Source organism: Neomonachus schauinslandi, chromosome 12, assembly GCF_002201575.2.
Source record: "Neomonachus schauinslandi chromosome 12, ASM220157v2, whole genome shotgun sequence".
NCBI classification, from domain to species: domain Eukaryota; kingdom Metazoa; phylum Chordata; class Mammalia; order Carnivora; family Phocidae; genus Neomonachus; species Neomonachus schauinslandi.
In genome coordinates this window covers 59,638,905-59,657,417 of record NC_058414.1, presented here as the reverse complement: position 1 = coordinate 59,657,417, position 18,513 = coordinate 59,638,905, and the positions used below count along the sequence as shown (strand labels likewise).

The window sequence follows — 18,513 nt, the reverse complement described above, 5'->3', positions numbered from 1 at the left end:
AGACAAAGAGATATATAATTGAAAGAAGAAAAAGGCCATCAAGTTTGCTTCGTGTAAGAGCAATATGAAGAAATCAGCAGCATTACTATACATAAGTAACTCATTTTACTGAGCAATAAAATTAAAGACTTCATTTACAACAAAATCTAAAATAATTAGAAAATAACTAAAGACACTAAGGACATAAATAAGAAGAGAGATATTCTATATTCATGTAGAGCAATGCTCAATATTACAAATATGTCAATTATCCTACAAATAAATCTATAAATCCAATCCAATTTCAATCAAAATCTCCACGGTGCTTTTCACAAAACCTGGCAAGATGGCCCTAACATCCATATGGAATAATAAAGCCGAAAGACTAGCCCTAATAATTTTGAGTAAGGAAAAGAATGTAGGAAAACACATCTGACCATCTATCAAGACTTCTATAGTTACAAAAAAGTAAAACACTGCAGGATGGACAAACAGACCAGTAGTACACAGCAGAAACGTCAGGAACTAAATCACACCTATGTGGAGAATTGGTTCCACCTATCCACCCATTTATTCACTCATTTATTCCATACTTACATGCTGATTGCCTACTTTGAACTTGGCACTGTACTAGTCCTTGGATATATAAAGTTAAATACATCAGAGGGGCACAGACCTCCCTGCACTCAACTATCTCATCTACAAGAATCAACAGGCAACATAAATAATTATCCTATGGCAGTATAATAGAGATTGTAATACATTCTTTCTGAGAAGTCTGGGGAAAATGATAACTGAACAGAATTTTGAAGGATGGATAGGAGTTCACTAGACTGGGAAAGATGGAGTTTGGTGGGGAAGTAGTGTTGACTGGGGTGGTAGATGACTTAGGCAGGACATTCCAAGAAGAGGAAACAGCACAGCCAAAGGCCAGTGAGGGTGGACTTGGTTTTTGAAAGGCATTCTTTCCTTGCAGGTCATGCAAAAAAGGAGTGATGAATTTTTTTTCTGGATCATCTCCAGTGGATAAGAAATCACATGGGAAATATCTCCATACTTTGGGGTAAAAATGAGAATAAAATATTTAGAAATTTGGAGACTAGCTGTAGTGTTTACTTTACGTAGACAAAATAGAAACTAGCCTACTGAATGCTTCAGGAAAAATACAAGATATGCCAGCTACAGATTTTCTAAAATTTCATTTTGCCAATATTTAAAAAAAATATGCATATCAAAATTGCATTTCATGCTTATTAGCCCTGCCCATATTTCCCAACATCTTTTCTTGTTGATATATCCCCACTGCCTTCGATCTCATTTCTCCAGCTAAACAAATGCAGACAGACATTTTTTTGAATAGCAAATAACTTTTCTGTCCCCACAAATACACATTCCCACAGAAATAAAACAAAATGGGGACTGAGGGGAACGTAGTTAGTTAAACATTATTTTAGGCCCACTGCCTAATTTCCTCTTTGTGATGGGCCACTGTTTATTTTCATGGCTGATATATTGTTCAATTTTCTTTTGGGTCCACAAGGACAATCGCTAAACAGTAGGCTCTATGTAATGCTGAGGTCACTCTCTGAACGCATTTCATTTGGGGTTGAGTTATGATGGCCACTCTCCCAGTGAAATACCCCATATCTTGAAAAAATCACTGATCAGCTTTTTCCATTCTGTGAAGTTTATTGATTTTCAAGAATATCTTTTCAGAAAAAAAAAAAAAAAACACTTTGCAAACTCTAGGGCAGTACCTAAAATACCCTAGACAGGAAGAAAATACCCCAGACAGGAAGAATGTCTGTCCAAGGCCATTATACTGGGCATGGTCTGCCTGGAATTCCAAAACCACACCAAAGAGAAAAAGATGATATTACAAGAGATAAGGTATGTTTGACAAATAGCCCAGGAATGGCCACTTAGTAAAAACAAGAGCCAGGGTTGTCAAGAAAAATCTCAGGCGTTTCACGAGTATCCCCTGACTTGACTCCAAATGAGCAGGATGTTATTTGTCTCACATCTGCTGAATCTGGAAGGCAGTATTCCCTGGTGGTTTCATAACAAGTATGTTTTGATGGGTCAGTGTAGACACCATCCAAGTGTGTAATCAGCTCAGACCAGGTTCTATTTGTGATGCACTACACTTGAGAAACATTGCTTTTCCGCGTCAGTGTACATCCAGGTTTCTGAACGTGGGCACTATGAACATTTTGGGCTGGATAAATCTTTGTCATTGTAGGACGTTTAGCAGCACCCTGGTGTCTCCCCACTAGATGCCAGCAGCACCCCTCGGCTGGCACAACCACAAATGTCTCCAGACTGTGCCAAAAGTGCCCCAGGGGGCAAAGTGACCCTAATAGAGAGTTACTGGTATAAACTAAAACCCTATCTCCTCAGTTGGTGATTTTTATTATTTATATTAATAATATAAATAAATATGAGAACTTTATTTTTTTACTTTGATTTGAAAAGGACTCTTTGGGTCAAAGGCAGTTTTGTCTTAGTTGCTTTATATATGCACAGAAGAGGGGGCTGGAGGTGGCTCAAGTCACTGCCAGCTACAAGTCACTGGGCTTGGGGGGGGGTCATTGCCCAGAGTTACCCGAAGGGCTGGAGAGCAGGCAGCTTGTCGAGGGTCACCCAGAAGGGTCAGCAGCGCTGGGCCTCCTGCGCTCAGCCAAGGGTCTTTCCTATCATCTACTGCTTTTCCCATAATCATGTGACACTGAACTCCTGAGAAATTAGGTTAAACTTTGGACTTTTCCCTCTTGCAAGATCAGATGAAATACTGACCTTGAAGTGAACCTTTTCAGATGGGAACGAAACAGCCGAGGGGAATCGCTCCGTCTGTGACAGGAGACTGGGCTTCCCTGAGAGGCCTGCTCAGCAGATGTTGCCAGAGACCTGGGTTTCTCCACCAGGGAGAAATCTGGGGGTGAGTGGTGTTCACCCCCAGATCTGTCTATTCAGCAGCCATCCTACTACATTTAAAATAGGATTTAATGTCTAAAACACTGATTGCCACAAAGCTTTTTGGGAATCTCCCCACTGCATAAAGTGAGAGATTCTTGGGCTAACTTCCTCTTGGGTTTATGAGGGTATCAGCACTGACCTTCTTCTGACACTGCCCTGACCCCCACCCCCCGCCCCGGCAAAACCTCCAGGGCTCCTGCATTGTCTAGTGCATGTTTCCTCAACCCCAGCATTATTGACATGGGGGCTGGGTAACTCCTTGTGGTGGGGCCTGGGCTGGGCACTGCAGGATGTTTACCAGCATCTCTGACCTCTACTAGATACCCCAGGAGCACGTCCCAGTTGTGAGGATCAGAAATGTCTCTAGACACTGCCAGATGTCCCCGGGGGAGCAAAACCACTCCGGTTGAAAGCTGCCCAGTAGAAGAAGAGCTCACATTCTTATGTCCCCATGGTCTCTCTTGTACCTGGTAGTGCCTGGCACATAACTGGCCCTCAGTCCATATTTGCTGAATAAAAAAAAAAAAAAAATGCCTGTCTAAATAGTTTCCTCTCCTTAGAACTTTGAAAAATACCCAAATAATATGTACAGTAATCATTGGTCCTTTTATTTTTCTCCCCACAAAACACAAAAGGAATATTTCTCTGGACTTAACATGCCAGAATCAGCCATTTAGTCATTTAGAATAGCCCCTTTGAATGTCCTTTGGAATAAAACAAAATATAAAATTAATAACAGCTAAGAACTTGATATGGGTCAGACTCATTAGTACATGATTTACATTTGAGGAGTAGCTTGACCAAGCCACTTCCCTAGTATGTGGCCTAAGCAAGGAGTCCCTCTTGGGTTTGCTGTTAAAATCTATCCTCTTTCCACCAGGCTCTGCTGCTGGAAAGAGAGGCAAAAGAGTGGGCAAAAGTGAGCTAACACATTTTTATGAGGTTAAGGAGGATGAGGGAAAGAGAGGGGTTTGCATATGGAAAGCAAAAATGTCTTGTTCCAAAGCAAATGCCCACTGGACTGATAAGAATGCAAAAAGCAATGAGAGGCAGAGAAACTGGAAATGGGCCACATCACCCAGACTGGGCGGTGGTGGTGCTGCCACACCCTGGACAGGTGTCCTGACTATGGCTCCAGGACCCACTCAACCTCCTGGACTTCTGGTCCTGGCACCCAGGATCTCATGGGGTGGGTAGGCATGCACGGAAGGAGCCTGCTGCATGAGCACGCTTGGACACGTGGTGTACCTGGGAAGAGGGTCTACAGAGAGTGGGGGACATAAAAGGGTGTGTTGAGAAACCATTTCGCTTATGTCCAGACCAGGCCACTTTTGAGAGTCACCACACCAGAAGCTGAGACAAGAAGAGTAACCTGGGACGTGTGTCTCGTCCGCTATCTCCACGTATAAGACACTGGGTAGCATGCCCCGCCACACCTGCTGGCCAAATGGGGAATGACAACTGGCCTGGCGCACCTTGATCCGATCCATCTCTCTGGCACAGTCTGCTGACCCTGGCAAGGGCCTATAGCTGGAAGGGCTTGAGCACAGCTAACACAAGTGTAACAAGCCACGGCTGAGGGCAGACTGTGGGATGTGGTGGGGAGTGCGGAGACAATGGGCCATCTTGGTAGATAGGGCCATGAGATGTCTCCTGCATGTGCTTTCAACCAATATTCACTGACAGCCTGCTCTGGGCCAGGCCCCGTTCTGGACATGGGGGTGTCTGCAGGACAACAGACACAAATCCCTGCCCCCAGCCCCATGAATGAGTGTTTCCAGCTGAAAAGGGGAAAGCAAGCACACAAGTAAATATGGACCATGCCAGTGGTCAGTGCTATGGAGAAAAGTCAAGCTGATAGGAGGCTGGAGAAGGGAGGGGTGGGGAATAGGAAAGGGATGGAAGGGGATGCATGGGGAAGAGACAGAGAGACAGATGGGGATGGGGAACATGGGGTAAGGTGGGGGTCAAGTGGTTTGCTCTTCAACTTTTAGAACTTTCTGGAGCTCTGCTCTCCATCCATATTCCATATAAGGAAAGAGGAGTGTCCTGCAAGGCCTGGGTAGAGGGAGAGAATTGAGTAGAAGGAGGGAGTGATGTACATGCATGCACATGCACACTGGGAGGACTGAGCTCCCGAGTGGGCTGAGCAGATAAAATGCCCAGGATCATCAATCTGCTTCCATCTGGCCTACCCCACATGTGAAGTGAGTACCTCTTTCCTCGATGGTCTCCTCCCTGCATCCTGTTCACTTCTGGCTCATTTCTGACTCCAAGTTTTTGCTCATGTCATTGGCATTGCCCAAAACACTCTTGCATTTTTCTACCGCATGTAGTTAATGAGAGAGGAAGAAACAGATGATAGCAAAAAGGAGGAGCATGAAGAAGTAAGGGTAGAAAATAAATATGGAGACACAGAAGGCTAAACACAAAAGCACAAGCTGAGAGAGAGACAAAAAGATGAATAGCAAAATAATAATCGAAGCTAACCTTACCGGGTGCCACAGACCATAAGCGATTTACATGTATTCCTTAAGCCTTACAACACTCCCATTCTACAGATAAGGAAACTGAGGCTGCAAGAACTAAGCTGCTCACCAAAGGTCAAGTTGTAGCTAGGAGGACCAAGCCAGCCACCGCTATGTTATCACTGCGCAAAGTGGGGAAGGAAGGAAGGACAGTTACCCAGATTGTTGGGGCTCTGGAGTTCATTAGCCTGAAGATTTTGAAGCTTAGCCACAAGGTGTTATTAAGGTAGACCATCTCAAAGAGAGCTCTTCTACCTACAGGAGAGTGTCTCTTTCAGTCAACTAGATAAACAGATGCAGATGTAAAATGAGTTAAATAAAGGAATTTTTTTTTCTGTGTATCAAAGAGTTTTCCTTTCAGAGAGGATCCTGTCAATTCCATAATTTCTTCAACAAATACCTCCTGATTCCCAGTATGTGCAAGTAATCCCAGAGAATTTAGGATTCAAATGAGCAGTAGCTGCATCTGCATAGTGTTGAAAAGTACACAATTATTGCATGAGATGAAGCATAAATTTAATTGGCTTCCAAAAGTTCTTGTTCCCAGAGCTAACTTTTGTCTTTTCCTTTTCCTAGATATGCTTTGTTGAGAAAACAAGGACAGTAGGTAGACACTCAGGCATAGTGCTGGGGAGAGCTTTCTGGAAGAATGGAGCGTAAGTTCTCAACTCTATAGGGGTGGGAGTTTCTATTTGTTCCTCTTGATGAAGCTCCTGGGGAGAGCCAGGAAAAGGCTTTTTACCTGGGGAAGTAGTCCTCAACCGGGCAGAAAATCTTGTTGTGGGGTGAGGCGTTTAGATCTGCTGACAGATTGGAATCTCTCATAGGAGCCCTTAGGCAAGAATGCAGACTGGGCTTAGCGAGGCTTATTTGCTGATAATCGTGAAAATGTGATTATTTGTTCTTTTTAATGAACACTTACTTTATGCCATACATAGTACTCTCAAACCCGAATTACAAATCAAGAGAGTTTCTGAAAAAGCCTATTAGATGTCAGCATAAAGAAGAAATTTGTGGTTTAGGTCTTAATTTTACACTAATTCCAAGCAGATGGCAGGGGGCCTTTGATAAGAGTTTTCTTTGTTTGGTTAATTCAGTGGTGTGTTACTAAAAACCCACTGCTCTATTTATAGCACTGACCAGCTTTTAGAGGATTCCTCTAAAGACCACGCAAAATTCCCACTTAAAATGAGTTGGGGGTGGGGAGAGGGCTGAATGAGGGTGGCAGGGGCGAGGAGTGACAGAGGGAACCACCCCCTCCTGGCCCTGCCACTCATTCTTAAGGACAGTGGCACGAGCAGTACCATTGAAAGCCACAATCAAGGGACACAGAGACTCAAGGGTCTGCTATGTCTCAAAGACGTCTATTTAAAACTCGGAAGAGAAATGCTCTGTCTGGCTTATATATTTTCTTCTAACACCGTGTCTGCTCTCTGCCTTTTCTTCTCTCGATAGCTATGTTAGAAGAGATCACACCAAATAGATACCGACTTTTCAAGCAAACATTGAAAAAGCTGTTGATGGATCCCAGTGATAAATAATTAATACAGATCGTGTTAGCAACAGCACTATTTAAGAAAATTAGTTTTAATTATCTTTTTGTTTCAAATGTCTTTGTTTCCCCTTCAGAGATCTGAGATTAAAAAACTGAAGTCAGTTTTGGAAGTGGCAGTCAACTGAATATGCTTGTGTGTTTTGCACACAAGCTCAGACACAGTATACAGAGGGAGAAGCTATCCCCATGCAAATACATATCTCAGGAAGGGCATAATTCCAATTGCATCTTAAAGCCGGAAGAGTTGGAATTTTCAAGAGGAAGGACAAGAATTTGCAAGTCCAAGAAGATCCCTCCTCCCAATCCATGGTGGTGCATCCACAGGATGCAAAGAATCAGGATTTCCACCCAAAGTCAGAAAAATACTTTCTTAAGGCAAAAAAAATTAATAAGGGTAAATACAGAAAACAGAAAAGAGAAAAAGCATAAAGGCTTTCTGTGCTGCCAATCAGACCTGTCACTTTTCAGCAATGGGAGAAATATCAAGAGCCCTGGCATTGATGAGGATCTATATAATGCAATTCTTCATCCTCATGCTAAATATGGAGGGCTGGATAATTCCATTCCTCAGCTCAATTATAGCATGCAAATGCTCGAGCTGCTCGCTTTCTAAAACCAGCAGCAGGGCAAACAGACCGAACTGACACGAATGTATATTTAATAGACACATGTTTGTCCTTCATGAAGAACTGGAAAACGACAGAACAAAAGAGGTTTCCCTGGTCACCTCTGACAAAGGGCTTTCTAGTTCGAACAGTTACTCGAGTTACTGGTACTAAAGGAAGGGAGTTTAAAAAAAAAAAAGGCAATTCACAATTTGCTGTCCCTGCCTCTTCTTTTCTTCCTGGATCCTTTCATCTCCACTCTCTCCAAATTGTCAGCCCATTTGTTGGGGTAAAACCTCAAACTCCATCTTATCTCGCCTCCACTCAACAGCATCCCTGGCCGGGCAATTTAGCATCAGAATCTCCTCCGGCCCTTCTTGAAACACACATTAGGTCAAAGGAAATAGGCCATGATTTCTGATGGCAGGCCGTTTTTACAAGTGCTGGTCCGAAATGAAGACAGCAGTGTTTCTAGTTTTTCAACACACGTGGCAATCGCCACTAAAGCTCCCACCGGCTTTCTGCATCTTTTTGCTTGGTCTGGGGAGCAGCATCAAGGCTGTCGTGGTGCCCCCCTGTACCCGGAGTGCAAACAAATCCTCTGGATGGTATCTCCTGCCATCATTTGCTTTCACAACTGTCTACACATAAACCAAAGGGGTTAGCATCCCTGAAAACAAAGACGAAACACAGACTGTGAAATGGGCAACTGTTATCTGTTGCTCAGAGACAGCAATATTTTTTACAGCTACTCTGCGTGGAAAAGTACTGCTTGACGTTCCCCCAGAAGATCTCTCACTGCCGGGGACGGGCACGCTCTGCTGTTCGTTCGCTGGACGAGCGATACGAAGAGGAAACAGGCCCAATGCTCCGGAACTAAGTGAACACACACAGAGGTGTTTCTAGGTGTCAGCATCAAGCAAACTGCTGTCTGAGGTCTCCAGTTTGACACAAAGCAACAGTGTTACGTGCATGATGCACGTAGCTAGATGTGGAAGCCAAGGAATTTGCTATCTCATGACTTCACAGTCAAAGACAAGAAGGAAACCGTCACCTGCCCTTTAAGAACAGAAGAAAGAGCGCAGAGGCTTGCTTACCTTAAAGTTGTGGGTCTTCTCGTAGTTGAAGTGGTTGTCGTTGTGCGTGAGGGCGGCCCTTCGGACCAGGGATGAGATCTGTGAACAGGCAAAGAGTTTGAGAGGGGGCCACAGAAAACCACCTCTGACTCCCACCTTCACCCCCAAGGCCACGGCCAGCAGCTCCTGGCGCTTCCGGCCTGGCTTAGGCTTCCGAACCACAGCACACTTTTTCTCATTTTCCAGCCAGCGTTCCTCGGAGAACACAGTGCCCGGACCCCACATCTTCCTAGTGGCCCCTGTGAAGGCTCGGTGCTGTCAGGTTTTGCGAACCGTGGCTAATGTTAGGCTGCAGATCCGAGGCAGCTGCGTCCTGTCTGCGGAGGCCTCCGGCATGTGACCTGGGAGGGCTGGTCTGAGTGATGGAGGGGGCTCTGCCTCTGAATAAGGACGGGCTGTTTTGTGCTATTTCTCCAGGCCGACGTGTGCCTGGAACAATAGCACACATTCATGTGCACAGCAATCCCCACAAGCTGAGGACGCGGTGGAGGTGGCGGGGCAGGCAGCTTTATTCCTCCTGCCACGGGAGAGACCTCTCGTGCGTGCTTGCTTGCACATTTCACACACACACACACACACACACACACACACACACACACACCAACTAGTTCTGATGTTCAAAGCCTGGGGCTGCATCCAATTATTTTGGGGCTCTGAACCCCATCCTGGGCTGAACTCAAGCAGATTAAACCTTTAGACCCTGATGATTGTTTAATCTCACAGGGATAAAGCCTGCCTCTCTTAAAAAAAAAAAAAAATCTGCCCTAGCTCTTGAAGCTTAATTTTTATTCTTATGCATGCATTAAATTAGAGCAGTCTGAACACTGAATGGGGCTCAGAAAAAGAGCACAGCATTTTAGCTCTGAGTTTTGTAGCCAGAGTTTCAACATAAGAGGAGGATGTCTTGCTCCAAGACACTCTCCAGTCTCTCTTCTCCCCTCCAACTCTCAACAATCCCCGCACACACATAGACAAGACAATGTTCCTTAACTAAAACCAAAACATCGAAGTTGCCTTTATTTTAAATATGACATCTTCAATGTTCATTCTGTTAGCGGCCAAGCCCAATTCTCCCCATGTTCTTAAAAGCATCATCTGTTTGATGGTCTCCCTTGAGACCAAAGTTTTTGGTCCCAAGTCTCTTCACTGTAGCAGTCTTGGGACTACTCCTGATCTGCTGAAAAGGGTTAATGCAGCTAATGCCAGACAGTAAAAGCAATGCTGTTGGAACTAGAAAATGAGGAGGATGTCGATAGCGGGACCATTATGTGGAGTCACAGTCCACGGTGCCATCCTGGCTTCTACTGAGACAGGGCCCCACATTCCAGCCCCTGTAAGCAGCTTTGTAAAGAATAATGCAAGGTCAGTGTTTGCCTGTAGAATTTTTTATTCCTGACAATTACCATCATTCCACCTTGGCTCAGAAGTGCATCCTTGCAGATCATCCTTGTTACCTTCAGTGATAATAAGAGCCATTTTTTTTTCCTCCCTTTTTTTGAGAGGGGGAGCCAGGAGGGGTCAGAGGGAGAGGGTGAGAGAGTATCTTAAGCAGACACCACACCCTCCACAGAGCCCGATGTGGGGCTGCATCTCATGACCTTGAGACCATGACCTGAGCCGAAACCAAGAGTCTGATGCTTAACCGACTGAGCCACCCAGGCTCCCCTAAGAGCCAGTTTTTATACTAAACTGTTAAGCACAATCATTTTACGTTGTGCCAGATGACATTCAGAATATGTTTAATGCATTTACTTTTCAGCTCATGTGTATGAGAAACACATTTACTCCCATTTTTTGGATGAAGAGATTGAGGCACCAAGAGGTGAGGCAATCTGCCTAAGGACAGCCCATTGGCTTAAGTGGCACAGCCCAGGACTTGAACCCCAAATATCTGTGCCCAGCACCCGTGTTCCTCAACACCAAGTAAGCTGAGGTGGTGCCATAGCCTGCCGTTGCATCCTGCTTTATGTGAAATACTGGCCAGGTCTGCCCCCTCTTCCCATTCTTGCCCCACAGTATCTTCACACATGCATACACACGGGGCTGCACGATATTCTTCTTGGTCTGTTACACCTGCTCAGAAAAGGTCAGTGACTCTCCACGGCCTGACCATGTTGTGGCCTTGCGGGTTCTTCATGAGCTTGTCTCAGTCTACCCAGCTCATCTCTTTGCCTGCACTCCCCTCCACAAATCCTAAAAATCCTCTTCTCTGGGTGACTCACCTCAGTAGCTGGCTCCATCCTCTAGCACATTCCAGGATCATACGAAATGTCCACATGCCCAACCACATTCTAACTCAGATGCCACCCTCTCGAAAAGGCTTCTCCAAACTCCCCACCAGAGGCCAACTCTCTCCTCCGAAATCCCATAGGGTTTCCCCGCATTTTTCTGATTGCACTTGTCCCTTTCTATCTTATATTAGAGTGATTTATACCTGTCCCTGCCCTATTGAGAAGTCACTGTGACAGGCTCGATGTCTAGAATTAGACATCTGTTTTCCCTTCATGAGTATCTAATAAAATTCCTTGCCATAGTAGGCACTGAATAAATTTAAGTTGCCAGAAGTAGCTGTACCTATGGGAAGCGAGCATTGCAGAGGAAACTGTGCAAAGGTGACTTATAGGGTGGGGTCTCCTGCCCATCCTTTGAGCCCCCATCACCATGTGTTAGCTTCCAAGGACCTAAACCTCCAAGGATGTGCCTTCCTGATGGGCCCCACCAGACTCCTCCTTCCCATTGCTCAATCATAAAGGACATCTGCCACTCACAGGGGTTGAGTGGAAGCATGGTGTATCTTTGAAAGGCTTGTAATCCTTAGCCTAAAGGCAGAAAGACAGAGAGAAGGAATAGGGTCCCTTCCCATGCCTTCACTGCTAGCCGGTCCATAGAGCCATTCTGTGTAAAATAGACTCTGTGAACTAAACTAGGCTAATTATATGGATGTATGGTTTTAGAATCTAATAACAAAACTCTTTAAACAGAAAGTGGGCAAAAAGGGTCTCCTTTTCCTTTTGGTATACGGGTGGTTGAAGACAAGGAAATCTAATGTTTTCTCTTTTGTCTGTGCCTTTACTTGTAACAAGTAATTTTTACTTCTATTTGTGACAGTGGTTTCTTTTTTCAGATATTTGTTTCATAGAATTTATCCAGACACAAGACACATTCAGACACGTGAAGGAACCACACGCTGGTCACTTAAGATGCATCTTGACAAGGAACCAGAAGGGCTGCATTTGAGTGAGCATTACTGTGAGTAGTGGATGACCCCAGATCACCCTCTTACTACAGGAAAAATGATTACAAACATCTCTTGGTAAAATTTCCCTCTCAAAGAACTCCATCACACAGAGTTCTTCTTTACCCAAGTATCTCAAGGACAGCGCCTTGGTTTCTTCTATGTCCCCCACAGTGACTGATGTGTGTTCTCTATACACGGTGAACATTTGATACTTTGTCCTTTCTAACTAAAATTTCTGTCTGACCTATTTTTGTCTACACATTCATTAGAGGAAGCAACTTTCCCTACCTGCTCTGTTTCAATCGGGGATTCTCAACCTTGGAACTACTGACATTTGGGACCAGATGATTCTTTGTCGTGGAGGCTGTCCTGTGCATGGTAGGATATATAGTGGTGTCCCCTGCCTCTACTCATTGATGCCCCAACTGTAGTAATAAAAAATCTTTCCAGACATTGCCAAGTTTCTCCTCTGGGGCAAAACTGCCCATAGTAGAGAATACCTGGGTTAGATTAATAACACAAATCTTTACAGCATGCTTCCTGTGTGCCATGTATTGTACTAAGTACTTTACATACATTGACTCATTTAAGATTTATAAGGTAGGTACTGTTATAATTATCCCCGCTTTACACATGAGGAAATGGGAACTGAGAGTGTAAGTGAGTTGCCCAAGGTCACACAGCTGGTAAGTGGTAGAGCTGAGATTAGAACACAGGTACAACTAACTAGGTCTATGTTTTTTTGGTTTTGTTTTGCTAAGAACAAGTTTATTTTTGATTGTGATTAAATACACATAACACAAAATTTACCATTGGAACCATTTTAAAGTGTAACACTCAGCAATTCAGTGGCATTAGGTACATTCACAATGCTCTGCAATCATTACTGCTATCCAGAACATTCCCATCACCCACAATGAGACCCCATACTCAGTAAGCAGTCCCTCCCCATCCCCCTCCCCTTCTGGTCCCTGGCAGCCACCACTCTGCTCTCTATCTCCATGGATTTCCCGGGTCTGAATATTTCATATAAATGGAATCATAAATATCTGGCCTTTTGTGACGGGTTTCTTTCACTTAGGAAAATGTTTTCCAGGTTCATCCGTGCTATAGCATGTCTCACTACTTCACTGATTTTTATTGCTGAGTAATAATCCATCGTATGGACATAATCCATTTTGTTGATATACACTTGCACTGTTTTCACCTTTTGGCTATTGTGAGTAGTGCCAACAAGTTTCTGTTTGAACACCTATTTTCGGTTCTTTTGGATACACAGTAAATCTATGCTTTTAATCACCCTGGAAATGGCCTCATTCAAATAATGTCCACATTTAAAAATATCCAGGGGTTAAAGGCCCCAATTACTCTCTTCCCTGCTATTAACCATTAGCAACTCCCAGATTCCCTGGTCTGTTTTCTAAAGAGGAGGCTTTTGTTTTCCCTGAGACCTCTTCCAAAGCACGTGCTACTTAAGACACTTTTGGAAGTAGGTGGGGCTATAAATAAATAGTGAAATAAGCTCACCACATCCTTTTTCCTTTTTATAAATAAGGGTTTGGATTCTATTTTTTATGGCCTCTCACTGTCCTTCTTTCTATGAGGAGGATCCTGAATCCATGAAAGAATCAGGTAACAAGAAGGCCATGGAAGGTTGTCAGATGAAGTCAAGGGGGGCAAGGGTGGGTCAGGGGGCAGACAGATGTGGGAAGACTGAAGCCCACTGGGGGGCTGGTGTGCATGTAAAGTGCCCAGGAGAGAGGGACGGTGGGAGAAAGAGGAATACCCTTCCCTCTGTGCTGACTTTAGTCACCTAGCATCATAAGCCCAGCGGGGACCTCAGAAGTTCATCCAGCCAAGGGCCCCTCTTCACCTGGCTCAGGCAGCCCCACCTCTGGGGACCATGACCTTCTGCCTTATTAGTATCAATTTCTAGAAAAGGTGATTTATCATCAACCTGACATTCTTCCACAGACTTCAAGGAAATTCCACTCCACATTTAATCCGTCCCTAAAGAGTCTCTCTCCACTATGTCAGCCCCAGCTCTTGTGTTCCTGGGGCCCCTCTTGCTTCTCTGTCCCTTGAGTACGAGTCCCCCTTAGGGGGTGACAGCCTGAGCTATATACCCTGGCTACAAATACTACCCTGCAGCTGTTGCTCGTGGCAGTGTAGGAAATGAAAATCAGTGCTACTCATGCTGGCCAGAGCTCTCGGATAGATGGCTGGTGTTTGGAGGAGGTAGCTCGTGGCTGGGGAACAAAGTTGGCAATGTACCAAATGTCTCATGTGCATTGATCCGATGCTTCTATTTCTAGGATTCTCTTAAGAAGGTTTTCAGACATGGGGCGCCTGGGTGGCTCAGTCAGTTAAGCGTCTGACTCCTGATTTTGGCTCAGGTCATGGCTTCAGGTCATAAGATCGAGCCCCGAGTCAGGCTCCACGCTGTGTGTGAAGTCTGCTTAAGATTCTCTCTCTCTCCCTCTCCCTCTGCCCCTCCCCTGCCCTCTCTCTCTTAAAAAAAAAAAGAAAGAAAGATCTTCAGACGAATTAGATAGAAAAGATACATAAAGAGATATTCATCGTAACAATAATATTAAGAAATGAGAAAAGGCTTACACATCCAGGAGAGGGGCGAGGTTAAATTATGGTGTAAACATGTAATGGATTATTACATAAATTAACAAAGATGATTAAAATAACTTTTAATGATGAAGGTATATGCTCCTGATATAATAATGTTCGGTAAGAAGTAGGCTCTTGAACCATATATAGTATGATTCCCACTTTTGTTAATTAGATGACACAGAAAATATCAGAAGAAAACCCACCAGAACATCTCTAGCACACCAAACTCTTGGAGATATGCTTATGTGGTCATCTCTGTGTGAAGTAATTGTAATTGACATTTATTTTCTTCTTTCTTCTTTTCTGTACTTTCTGAGTTTCCTACAATGATTACTTTCTATTTCATTCATACAAAAATGTGGAGTTTGTAAAAGTACATTATAAAAACTTTGTTGGGTTTAGTGTGCCTAGATAATAAATCCTTAACATCCTAGACCACCTTTGAGCTCATCCAGTCCTGCCTGCTATTCTTACAGGTGAGAACTGAAGGTCAGAGAAGTTCATGCTTCGTGCCCCCTCCACTCCCACCCTGTCACAGGGCTGTTCTACAATTAGACCTAGAATCAGATCCAAGCTCTGGGTTCTCTTGCCTGGGACACTTCTGCACAGCTGGTGCTTCTCACGCTGAGGCCAGCCTCGGAACCCCCGGAAGGCTTGTGCGAACACAGACTGCAGGGCCCGAGCCCCAGCATTTCTGGGTCAGTCAGTGGGAGATCATGCCTAAGAATCTGCAACTCTAACAGGTTTCCAGGTGATGCTGATATTGGTTCCACACTTTAAGGACCCGGTTTGTGCTTTCCACTGAATCTATGGGTCTCAACCTTGGTGATATTTAGAATCACCTGGGAACAAACAAAAGCCACGCTCAAGCTCCATCTATGACCAATTAAATCCAAATTTCTGGGGACGGACCCCAAACTTTAAAGAAAAATCCTCCAGCAGATTCTAATACAGTCCTGGCATTGAAAGCTGCTGTACTAATCTCAAGTGCTTCAATCCAGGGGAACTGTTAGAGAAGACGGAGGTATCCAAGTGCTAAATGCTATGGAACACCCTCCCCTCCCACAAAGGAATCGATACCTCTTCAAACACAAAATGTGATCATGTTTCTATGCCACCCCACCCCCACTTCCCACTGTGGTACTTAAAACCTCCATTCTTAAGCTAAAAGCAAAACTCCATACCATGGCCTACAGGGGCCTGTGTAGGCTCCTGCCACCTCTCCAGCCTTGCCTCCCATCCCTTCCTTCCTGTCAGCTTGAGAATTTATAACCATAAATAATTAGTATGCTTTTAAGATTATTGTCCATGACCCCTTCTAGACTGCGAGCTTTAGGACGTCAGGTGCTGTGTGTGCTCTCAGCACAGATAAGAGCCCAGGGTCATACCTCGCACCAGGCACCAAGTTGGCACAAAGCAGGCTCTCGCTAAATTTTGCTGAAGGGATGAATGAATGAATGTCCATGGCTATAAAGTATCTTGAGGTCACTGTAGAGGCTTCTCATCATCAGTATCTATTTATCTAGTCAATTTATGCTTGTGAATCCCGGATATAAAATCCAGAGGCCATGCACTTTGGGTTTCCTTTTGATGAAGCTGTCAGATCTCTCGTGTCACTGGTTGGGGCCCTGGAAATAGGGAGAACCCGCAGGGTCAGGCCCTAAGGGACACAACCAGGTTTGGCACTGGAATAATATTAAGAGTAGCATCACATATTTGCGGGTTACGTTATATTTTATCTTTCCTCTATGAAGAAGGTAGAGTGGGTGTCATTATTCTCACTTTACAGTTAAGGAAACTGAGGTCCTAACAGGCATGTGCAGGGGAACAGAATCCAGTGTCTTGATTTTCTTCCCATGGGAATCCCTGACACTTGAGCGGTAGCCGATCAGCAGTGGCGGCTGCTAATGACTCACTGACATAAGGACTCAGCTCTCCTCTCAGTGCCTAGGGGCTCCTCAGGAACTTTTACAATGGGGCGCTCCCCAAAGTCCTTCTATGATCACATCTCCAGTGATTAGCATGGGACCAACACTAGCTTGGCACTCACGAAAGTTCCGCCGCACGAAAATAAATACCCACCATTTTTGCAGTCTTTCTACTTTCCTTGCCTTCCCTCAGAATGACTCACAATTTTACAAAGAGTCAGTGTGTTCTCGTATTTTTCTTAGATCCTCCGTTTACTTCCCAGACATATGCTTGGGCTTCTGGAGTTGGCTGATGAGTCTGGGCTGCATGTTATTTCCGCAAAGCCACAAGACATTAAATCTTGCCCAGAGACACTCAGTAAAATGCTGCAGGCATTTGGTCAGCACAAAATGAAAAATATAAAAATATAGACATGCACACATGTGTATAGTATATATATACACACACACACACATACATATGTGGGATTGGTGGATGGATATGAGGCAGGCATGACGATTTCTGCTGTGGCATCCTATATCTCTATTCCTGTTGGCAAGTGAAAAAACCAGAAATTTTAAGTGAAATAAGCCCAAATTCCTGAATGATAATCAAAGGGATGGTTTTCTTTTATTAATGCCACTAAGCCTAGCCTAATTGTTCCCATGCACTCTGAACACTACCAGTGCCAGATAAATCGTCCTTGCTCCTCCTAAGAACTGCTCTGGTAGTGTTTGCTATATTCTCTGCTTGTGGTTTGTAGGCCCGAAAGAGGAGGAAGACAACACAAGGGTGCGGCTGACTTGCAAGCTCATCCCCATGACTGCTAAAGAAAGGAGAGGGAGCGGGGTGGGACCCTGCCCTCTCTCCTGCCCACGTGCAGGTGCGGGTCAGAGCTGCAGAATTCTGGCTTCGTCTGAGTCCATCAAAGCATCGGGGATTGACGGCCGCCCTGGCTGACTCCTAAAACTGCCCGTGACCTCCAAAACTGCTGCGCTCTGCTCCAAGGAGAAGGGGCCTTTCTTTCTGATGGCACAACATGCCCGGCTGCCACTCCAATTGTTCTCCAGGGACAGAAGGCTACTCTCGATCCAAGAGACACGAAAGGGCTGAAGGACCAGTCTCGCTGCCTTTTACGACTCATTTCCCTTCATCCACAGCAGTCAGCGTTCACCCCAACCTGAAGGGCCTGTGGGGTCTCTAAAATGGACCCAAGCACCTTGTTTGGAAGCAAAGAAATAATCGGATCCTTATGGGGCTGACCGAGTGCGTAATGTTACCATTGCCCTTCTTCCTGCATCACTTCTCCAGCTGTTTAATGGGGGCGGAGGTCAACGGTTTTGGCTAATTGCTGATGTTTCTCACAGACACCAAAAATCCTCTGTGTTAAGAGAGACTTGGTTGTCTCAAGCATCTCACACATTTTAGCATGTAGCTCTTGTTACTTTGTTCTTGCGCAGTTTTTAAAAGAGGGAAAAAGAGAGTTATACATCAGTGTAGTCATCCATTTGCTTACACAAGAACTTCAAGACTCTTAGATTTCTTAAATGCCAAGTTTAAAGATGGTCTGGCAGGGTTATTTGTGAGGGAATGGAGCATTTGTTGAATCATGTGCCTTAAAATTGCTTTAGAATATTTTAGGTAACCTTTTGTAAAACTAAGGCCCAGAGAAACAGTACACATTTCAAGGGAGATGCTGCTATTACAAAGTTCCCAGCAGCGATTTGCCTCCTCTTCTCATACTCCATATTCATTTCCTTTCCTTTGTATTTCCTTGCTGTCCCGTACCTTCCCACTTCGGGCCAAAGAAGTAGGTGCCCAAAATGATTGCCTTATGGGTTTTATTACAAAAGTCAAAGATGCTCAATTTCTGGCTTATGGCGCCCAGCTGTACAGTAGGACCCAAGTGTACTCTCTTACCCTCTCCCCGCCGCTGTCGCTCACTCAGCGGAGCCTGAGAAAT

At 44.7% G+C, this 18,513-nt stretch overlaps 1 protein-coding gene across 1 annotated transcript in view; it reads right to left on the bottom strand.

Annotated features, from left to right (window-relative positions):
* CHN2 (chimerin 2) overlaps nucleotides 1–18,513 on the bottom strand; it is a 300,816-nt gene that overhangs the window by 30,927 nt on the left and 251,376 nt on the right. Inside the window, exon 7 of the mRNA XM_021689532.2 lies at nucleotides 8,741–8,818. Within this exon, the coding sequence (XP_021545207.1) occupies nucleotides 8,741–8,818 (78 nt within the window). The remainder of the gene's footprint in view (nucleotides 1–8,740; nucleotides 8,819–18,513) is intronic.